This window comes from Podarcis erhardii (assembly GCF_964252035.2).
Source record: "Podarcis erhardii genome assembly, chromosome: 17".
Lineage (NCBI taxonomy): Eukaryota > Metazoa > Chordata > Lepidosauria > Squamata > Lacertidae > Podarcis > Podarcis erhardii.
In genome coordinates, this window is record NC_138515.1 from 27,822,329 (window position 1) to 27,832,348 (window position 10,020).

General features: G+C 42.9%; 1 protein-coding gene across 1 annotated transcript; it reads left to right on the top strand.

Annotated features, from left to right (window-relative positions):
* Positions 1 to 440: 440 nt before the first annotated feature.
* NOA1 (nitric oxide associated 1) lies at positions 441 to 10,020 on the top strand. The gene is made up of 7 exons (XM_081844681.1): positions 441 to 1,651; positions 2,787 to 2,951; positions 3,731 to 3,936; positions 6,131 to 6,262; positions 7,446 to 7,562; positions 9,171 to 9,288; positions 9,650 to 10,020. The coding sequence occupies exons 1-7, from the start codon at positions 505 to 507 to the stop codon at positions 9,874 to 9,876; spliced, it is 2,112 nt and encodes a 703-aa protein (XP_081700807.1). The 5' UTR covers positions 441 to 504; the 3' UTR covers positions 9,877 to 10,020.

Sequence of the window (10,020 nt, forward strand, 5' to 3'; positions counted from 1 at the left end):
GCTCGCGCTGCCCTGCGCGCGCAATCTTACTGGCCCCTCCCACCCTCTCTTCCGCCCGCCTCCCCAATATAGTTAAGAGGGTCTCTGACGAGGTTTTGCGCCTGCGCAGAGGGCTCCATAGGCCTTTCAGATAAATTACAAGTCATAGAATTGTAGAGTTGGAAGGGATCCCAAAGGTCATCTAGTCCAACCCCCCCCCCCCCGTAATGCAGGAATCTCAGAGAAAGGGACCTTTTTATTTAACTTTTTGTTTTATAAATGCATAGGCTGTGAGCTCTTCGAATGAAGGGCGGTAAAAAAAAAAACCAACCACTTTACTGTATATGGAAGAGGGCGGCCCCCCGCCCCCCTCCGACGGCGCGCGCTCTATTTGAAACGCCAGCTCTCTCCCGACAGGGGGCGCGGCGCCTGGAGGACCGCGAGCCGGAGCCGCTCTGGCCGGCGCGCTCGCTTCCTTTTCCCTCACGCGCCGCTTGCCTTCCCCCGGCCTCCCCTGAAGGGGCGATGAACGGCTTGAGGCGAGCCGCGCTGCTGGCTTTCCCTCAGCTTTGGCGGCGGCGGCGGCCTCCATGGGGCGGCGGAGGAGCGCTGCGTCGGCGCGCCGGGACCCGCGGCTTCCCCGCCTACCGGAGCTCGGAGGAGCCCCTCAGACGCTGTGGGGCGGCGGCGGCGGCTGCTCCGCCTGAGGAAGAGGAGGAGGAGGAAGAGCAGTTCGTCTTCCTCGAGTACGTCCCTGAGGAAGAGCCGCGGCTGCCGAAGGCGGGAAACTCGCGGGAGCCTGAGGGGAGGCCGGAGCCGGAGCAGCCCGGGAGCGGCGGCGGCGACGCAAGCCGGCGTCGTCCGAAGCCGCCCCGGGAGGCCCACCGGCCCAGGGGCCACCCGGACCCTTCCGTGCCGTCGAGCGGAGTGAGCTGCTCGGGCTGCGGCGCGGAGCTGCACTGCCGGGACCCTGCGGTGCCCGGGTACCTTCCCAGCGAGAAATACCGGAGCCTGCTGGGAGGGGAGGAGGAGAAGAGGGAAGGCAAGGATGGGCAAGGGGCGACCCGCCGGCAGCAGGCGCTGGAGGGAGCTGTGTGCCAGCGCTGCTGGATGCTGGTGCATCACCAGCAGGCGCTGCAGGTGCAGATGCCCCGGGAGGAGTACCGCCGCGTGGTGAGCGCCGCCCTGCGCCGCCCTCCTCGCCACGGCCGCCCACCTCTGGTGCTCTGCATGGTGGATGTGCTGGACCTGCCCGACTCCATCCTGCCCGACTTGCCCGAGCTGGTGGGCAGCCAGGTGCACCTCTTCGTACTGGGGAACAAGGTGGACCTGTTGCCCGGCGACTCGCCCCAGTACCTGAGCCGTCTCCGAGAGCGCCTGTTGGAGATCTGCGCTGGCGCTGGTCTCGTGGACCTGGCGAAGCCCAGCCCGACGTCGCCGCAGAAACAGCAGCGTGTGGTTGATGTGCACCTCATCAGTGCCAAGACCGGCTATGGGGTGGAAGAGCTGATCTCCAAGTTGCAGCGCTCCTGGAAGTTCAACGGAGATGTGTACCTGGTGGGAGGCACCAATACTGGGAAGTCTACCCTCTTCAATGCCCTCCTGCACTCGGATTACTGCAAGTCAAGAGCATCTGATGTGATCAATAGGGCAACAATCTCGCCTTGGCCAGGTCAGGTCAGAGGAAGCGCTTTTACTTATTTAGGCCAACCTAAGGAAGCCCACATAGAACATCATTTATGGTTGAGTAATGTAATGCTGTGGTGCTCTTCCAGAAATACTGGAGATGATAAAAAAGTCAGTACCTGTTCTTTGTTCCAAACACACATATGGCTGAGAGCTGTCCATGCCTGTTACGCTTGTCACACAGTCATGTGATACCTTAAACACCAGCAAATCAGTGGTTGTTGATGAGCTGTACTAAATTCTTATATTAACAAAAAATCGTGCCACACTAGACTTTTTATGAGCTTTTTAAAAGTTGTCATAAGACTCATATTATAGCAAGAATGAGAAACACTGCTACTCTTCTGAAACCAGTCACACATAAGTCAACTATCATGTGGACAGGAGGAAGACTGAAGCACTGGAGTGCATGGGCTATGAGGATCTGACATGAACAAATTAGATAACATTGAATATTTTTATATAGCACTTGAGATCTGTATTTGCCCGACACTCTTAAGCCAAACCTTGAATTAGCAAGACTGTATGGGCATCTTTGGTAAAGATTTGTTCTTTGACGCCTTTGCTGGTGCTTGATCTCAGCATCTAAATTCTTCCCTAGTTTTTCAGTTGTATTTTTCTTCCGGTATTTTAATGTTTTGATTTTAATATTGAGATACACTGCCACAAGACTTAATGTGAGAAACAGTATAGATTTTTTTAAAAAATAAAATAGTAGCAAGCCAATGTCATACACATATTGGGGAATGAGTCTGAGATAAAATAATATACCTAAAGCCAGGCCACTTCATAAGGGCATGAATTGAGATAAGGTTTGAACTGGGAACCTATTGCCTCGTGATTTGACCTTTTAGCCATTACGCCAGTTCTGTTATTTACTAGTATTATTTATTAAACTTGTATACCGCCCTTCATTCCAAGATCACAGGGTGGTTCACAACATAAAAAATACAAGCTCCAGAGAAGATGGGTTGTCAAAATGTAAGAAATAGCAGAACAAGTTTTTGCCATCAGTTTTCTCCATTTCTTATTACTATATTATGTCCCATAATAGTTTGGGGGACATATTAGCATTGCTTATACTTACCTAAAATCCTAATCCTCTATTGTTGTTTTTCTAGGAACGACCTTGAATCTCCTGAAATTTCCAGTTATTAATCCTACACCTTACAGAATATTCCAGAGGGAAGCAAGACTAAAGGCAGATGCAGAGAAAATGGAAGAAGACCTCAGTGAAGATGAGCAAAAGCAGCTCTCGATCCTCAAAAAGCAAGGTTACTTAATAGGTGAGTACTTTATGAGAACTATGCAGCTGATGTGAGTGCTAAAGAGCAGTTTTCCCCAGAGGAAAGCAATGGGACAAGAGTAAGTGTACATAAGTCCTAAGTATAACTAATGTTGCCTATCACCCCAACTGTACTTGTTTTAATTTATATAATATCTAGGACTAAGATTGTAATTCTATACATGCTTACCTGGGTCCCATTGAACATAGTAGAGGACAGATTAGTCAAGTGAGCAAGAGAATTTACAATTTAAAAGAGGATACAGTAAGAAGATTGGCTCAGTTCTTTAGTTTAATCACCAGAGGACAGACTAAAAGGTGATTGTACACTGTAATAAGTATTTTCAGAGTGAGATCTTAACTCTAAAGGTGATAGCCAACATCAGTCATACTTGGAGTGGCCCACAAATGTTTTCTTTTGTAATAAACGCTTTGATTGTATTCCCAGAAAAGTACAGAATTGAATAAATGAAACAATCATAAATATAATTAAGCACGTGCCAGAAAATCAGGATACAAATTATATGATCCTATGACCTTTTGAAAAATTGTAAATGCAGAGGGGATGCAGAGAAGGGGTTATGTACAGTGGTCAAATACATAGTTCATATCAGCATATCATTCCAGAATTTAATCTGAAATAGTGGCCTTAGCTCTATTTGTTGAAGTTCAGTTAAGATGCTGCTGCCTCCAGAAAGCTGGATCATGAGAAGTTTGTAAGGGACAAAAACTACTAACTGAAGAAAAGCAATATAATTTGGTTTTTTTCTTTTGATGTAGGAAGAATTGGGAGAACATTTCAAATGCCAAAAAAGCTGAAGAAAAATTGTGAAATTGAGTTTGATGCTGAAGCATTGTCTTTTGGTATGGAGGAAGAACCTTCTGTTCCACCTGTAACTGCTACTAAGAAAGTTGAACTCACATACAATGAAGTGAAAGACGCTCGCTGGTTTTATGACACTCCAGGGATTGTTAAAGATGGTTGTGTAAGTTAACTCTTCTACTTTTAAGAAGTTTGTTACATAGGACTAAGAAGAGGAAAGGCATTGGCTTGGATTGAAAAGTGTCTTCCACTAGAATATTATGAGAAAAAGTGACACTAAATCAAACAATGTTAACCCTGTTGTATAAAATCTTGAGCAGGAGCATGCACAACCTGTTGTGTTAGCTGAAGCAGAATTGCTGTAGAACTTCATTACTGTATTGTGTGAGGTCTTGTTCAAGCACAGAAGCGTTTTCTGAAAAGTGCAACTTTCCTTATGCTTTGGATGTAGTCTTTTTTTAAAGAAAAAACATTTGAGTGAATTTCATCTCCAGTTTTAAGTGGCTGAGAGACCCCTCTTGATTACAGGCATCCCCCCACTAATGCGCTTTCTACTTGTGTGCGGTGCCAAGAAATAAATAAATAGAATCATACTAGGAAATTGTGGGAGAAAGCTGGAGAATCCTGGTGACTTGCAAGGTCATCCTCCCTAGAGTCCAAAGAGGATGCCAGTGAGGGCAGAGGAAACCCCCTGCCTAACAGCTGGTGTATGGGGTAGCGCAGCAGGAGCAGCTGCTTTCCCACATAGCCTCCAGACAGCCCCCCAGAGTTTTCATGCTAGTTGTGGATATTTTTGGATAGAGTATTTTTGTTATGGATTGAAGAGAGAGTGGCAGAGAGGGTGGTTAAAGGGTGCTCCCCACTTTATGTGATTTCACTTAGACTCTCCCTTCGTAAGTGGGGAGTCCCCTGCATTGTAAAATTAATCCTATAATTCACTCTTCTAAGGTTAAAAAAAAAAAGTGGATGAAAGAAACCCAGAGCTGGATGAAGGTAGAAGCAGCTCTGGACAGGAAACCTTTATTAGTGACTGTGTATGTATGTGCCTGTGTGCACACAGCTCAGAAATGCTAAAACAGAAGTCACTTTGGAAACCAACCTGGCACAAGAAAATTTGGGTGGTGGGAAGGTCTGAAATAATAGAGTAAAAAAAAATTAATTAAGACTGCTTAATGAACTGCTTATTTAGTACAAAGCACATCTGCTTGGTTCAAAGTTGGGCAACTTTAAAAGAATACCACAGAATTTAGCAAAAGCTTCCCACAGCTCTCTGTCAGACCTGGTAATGAATGATTGATTTTTGTTTGATGCTCTCTATAAAATAAATTGTTGTCTTTGATCTAGTTTGCTGGGAGTAGCTGTTGATTACACAGACAACTTTGAAGCCTTCATTCAGAGGGGGCCAGGAGTTGGTTGAATGTGTATAGTGGATGCGTTTTGTTTCAGTTTCCAATAACTTTGCCCATGTATGATTAAATTTGGAATGTGTGTCGAGTGGAGCAGCAATGATATACTGTTGCATCATGAACCAATGTACAAATTCTATTATGCTACCCATATTCTCCCATGTGAAAAAATAGCCCTCTGTTCCAGCAAGGGAGATCCTTACAGGGCAGCTGAATTGCCCTGATGATGAAATACACATTATGGGGCTCATCTAGTTGAATTGGCTGGATATGTCCTTTGATGATAATTAGTATGTACAACTAATGTGATTCCTGCATTGCAGGGAGATGGGCTGGATGCCCCTGGAGACCCCTTCCAACTCTGCAGTTCTATGATTCTGTGCTTTGCATTGCTGTTTTTAGCTGGAAAGCTGGGGTATCTGCAAAATATGTTGCTGGTGATCCTTTGCAGAATTTACTCAAGCTAGTGAAATAAATTGAGCAAGTAGATATCCAAAGAGCTGTTTCACATAAATTCAGGGACTTGGCCTGAATTTTAGCATTCCCCCTGTTATTTCTGACACTCCACCCGTTTAAACCGTTGGCTAGGTATTCTTGGAAGCTGCTGTTCAATAAATGAAATCTAAAGGTTTATTGAACGTACTGAACTACCAGTAGAGTATTTAGAGAGAGCTACATCACCGTAGCATGCATATACATGGCTTCTTTGGATTAAGGCCATTGTGTATTACATTTTTAATTAATTCTGCCTCAAGTAGCTATGCATTCCTGCACCTGAATAGCATTTAGATGACAAGTGCCGTCTTGCTATCAGTGGCCCGAAAACATGATTTATATAATCACTTTTCCTATCAACTGCATATGAAATAACTTTAAGCTGTCCTATAAATCTCAAAGTATGAAAAATGAAAATGTGTTTCATCTATATAATGGACTCTGTTTTGGTTTTAGGTTTTGAACTTGCTGAAGGAGAAAGAAGTCAAGCTTGTCTTGCCAACCTGTGCAATTGTTCCAAGGTCCTTTGTGCTTAAGCCTGGGATGACGTTGTTTCTAGGTGCTTTGGGACGCATAGATTATTTGCAGGTAAAAGAGACAGAGGCTACTCTGAACTTGATTCAAAGTTCTCATTTGTAATGTGTATTATATAGAGTGTGCAGTGGTACCTCTGGATGTGAACAGGATCCGTTTCGGAGCCCCGTTCACATCCTGAAGTGAACACAACCCACGTCTGCACGTGCACGGGTCATGATTTGCCGCTTCCGCGCATGTGCGTCACGTTATTTTGAGCATCTGCACATGCGCGGGCGGTGAAATCTGGAAGTAACGCGTTCTGTTACTTCTGGGTCACCGCGGAGTGCAACCCGAAAACGCTCAACGTGAAGCATATTTAACCCACAGTATGACTGTAGTTGAAAAGACTGTGTGAGGTATGTTCCAGATTGAGAGCTGGCAACTTGAATGAGCATTTTTCCTTCTCTTCCCTCAGCAGTGATAAATAACTTGGGCTTCATAGACATCACCACCAGAGGTTGATAGGGAGCTACTAAATGCCTCAAGTCATATGTTTTCCTTTGGGTAGAGATCCAGTTTCTGACAGTACCTCTGGGCTAACAAAAGGATTGAGTTTCCATTGTTTATATTCTCAAGATTTACTGTTACTCTGTTATTAACAAGTTATGAGGATGAATATTCAATAAGGTGATGTCTGTTGTTCAGTTCTTCAGCAATTATTTTCAAGCTCTGTATGTCTGAAATAGAATAAGCTGCCTGCATCTTCACTGAGCAAAAGGAAAACAAGCTGCAGCTGTTTTGTATGAAAAAGTGTATGTGTGCATGTTTCCAAAGTTTTGGAGTATCATGTTGTAAGAAAGCTAAAATAACACAGCTAAGCTAAATTGTTCATTAAATACATTGTGTTTCTTGTTTGCTGAATCTTAAGATATCTCTTCCCAAATTGGAAACATTATATTAAGGGCTTTATGTTTTTTCTTTGGATATTAAATTAAAAGGCAAGGGTGGAATAACTATAGAAAGAGTATTATCAGACTGAAAATCCTGTTTCTCCAGTCCCTTGTTAGTAACTGGATCTGGAAATGTTTATAAGAATGCAGGTCTGTCCAGCCTTCAATCACTAAATCACAGTCAACTATAGAGAATGGAGAATTCTTGTTAGCAAAGATGGCTTTAAGCTTATTGATGAAACTGGTCTTTTAAACTTAATAGATTTTATTTCAGACAATTCATTTTCAGCTTTATTACTCTTTAGGGAGACCAGTCCTGCTGGTTTTCTGTTGTGGCCTCTAATTTGTTGCCTGTGCACATCACTACAGTAGAAAAAGCAGATGCTGTCTATCAAAAACATGCAGGTCAAACATTACTGAAGGTAAGCCAGTACTGTCTCTACCATTGAAGAATCTATGAGGGCTAATGCCTTGTGATCTCTCTCCTTCCACAGCCATTCATTATTGTGCCTCTTAGGTCTAGTACAAAGCAGGCTTTGTTCTGCTCTTAGCCAGCACCATGACTGCATTGTCTCAGATGAGTTCTCCGTATCTTGGTGGTCTTCCACTTTATGCAAGAAAGAAATAATACTTCACATTGTTTTGCTTCTATCCAATCTCTGCAAAGAAGATAATAGAATTAAATAGCATTCTGTGAGCACTACTGCAAAAAGATTATTCCCTGTTAAAGCCACACTATAGAGCAGCCTCATTGCAAGATGTGCTATCTCAGCAACTGGAGATATCTTAGATTTTAATTTTATTGCTGTTAATGTATATAAATTTCTAACAAGGTACTTTACAATCTAGGCCTCACTTGGGCTGGAAATACCTAAAGTAGTGCTAAGAAACTGGAATATAGCCAAAGCTGTGTGAAGTTACTTCCTTTTGTTCACCCTGAATCTTATAAGCACCATCAGACATCTTGAAGAGTTCAAACAGAAGCTTGATTGCAATCAAGAGAAAGTGCATTTCACACATCTTAGTTTACAGTGGTCAGTGAGATTCGTCCACGATTCCTAAGGGAAGAGACAATATTGGAACTGGGGAGGACCCCCCAGGGATAAAAAGATTATTAAATAGAATGAGTGAACCCATCCGATGTGGTTTTAAGTCTACTGAATCTTGCAGTTGCATGGAGTTGAACACATCATTTCATTCCAGAATATCCATAGAAATTGAGGCTTATGTGTGACCACGCATTCTGGTTTTTTACTTTAAAAAACTGTGTTGTGAAAGCGCGCTAAGGATCAGAGTCCAGGCAATGTCCCCATTTTGACAAGACACCACTTTAAATCAAGAGTGAGGAACCTCTGGTTTGGGGGCCAAATGCTATCCTTCAGGCCTTGTAATTCCACCATTGGCATGTGTGCCACAGAAGCTTGTCCATGAGAGAATGCACCCCTAAACTTGAAAACTCTCTTAAAGCAACCCTTTCCTCCAATACTTGACGGTCCTGCTTGGATTATCAGTCTTATTTTATATCTGGCGTATTGCAGTAATTTTTTCACTGGCTTTTTACCTTCAACTTCTTGTTTCTCTTTTCTGCCATTCAGCTTGCGGTTTTCTCTGTTTCAACCACATCTCACTTCTTTCTCCATTTTCGTTTTCCTTATCTTTTTCTAACAGAGCACTTCTGTAAATGTCTACTTAAAAGTAAGCCCCACCGATTTCCTTTCTACACCTTTGTTCTATTTGATCTGTTCTTGTTCAATCCTGTCTTCTCTTTCCTTTTTCATCTGTAACAGTTTTCTCACGAATCAAAGTGGTTTAAAAAAATAATGAAAATAAAATCCCAAAATACAATTATTATTATTGTTGTTGCTTGCTTGGCTGCCAGCCTACTTTATTCTTGGTTAACTTGTCCCCAACCATTGGGCTTTATTTCCCCGACTTGACCTGCCACTTGTTTTATAATTTGCTAATTACATTACTATGTAAATGAAGAGTTATTTACTTTTTACTGTTTAATCCCTGGCTTGTAATACAAGGTTCCTATGGGAGGTGAAGAACGAATGAAAGAATTCCCGCCACTTGTCCATCAGGATGTGATGTTGGAAGGAATTGGCAGTACTGAGGCAGTGGCTGATATAAAGCTTTCATCTGCTGGTAACTTCTGCAAATGTTTTCTTGTGTTGGGCAGAGTAGCTATGTGCCGTGGTACTTCTTGTTTTGTCCTGTTGATGACTATAACCAGAGAGCTAGTGTAGTGTAATAGACTTTTTTTGGGGGGGGGGGGGAGGTTCCCAATTTCTCAATCTCATATCAAGTTCTTTGGATTTTACTGAGTGTAAAGATTTTTGGACAGGCCCTAAAAAAAGAGTATCTAAATATATATTTTGTCTTAATACTGAAAAATGAAGTTTGACATAGTCCTGCTTTGTTCAAGGAGTTGTTCACCCAGCAAATCCAATGTTCTGATTTCATTTTGTTTAGATTATATACATGTTTTGGTATTTCTTCTACACAGGCTGGGTTGCAGTAACAGCTCATCTGAATGACAAAGTACATCTCAAATGCTATACTCCTGAAGGAACAGCACTGACAGTACGTAAACCACCTCTGTTGCCATACATCGTTCACATCAAAGGACGTCGTCTGCAACGAAGTGCAGCGTATGAGACTAAAAAACCACCTCCCCTTGTGGCAAACTTAAAGAGAGAGATAAATAAGAAAACAAGGATGGGGGAAATCTAAAAAACTGTAGATAGTGAAATCTCCCAACAGGTCATTTACCCAAGGATGACACAGTGCTATTTGCACAGAACATACCTTTCTTTTCAGATTGTTTGCTGTAAAACAAGTTTTGTAAAAAAATAAATAAGGATTTAAAGTTCTAAA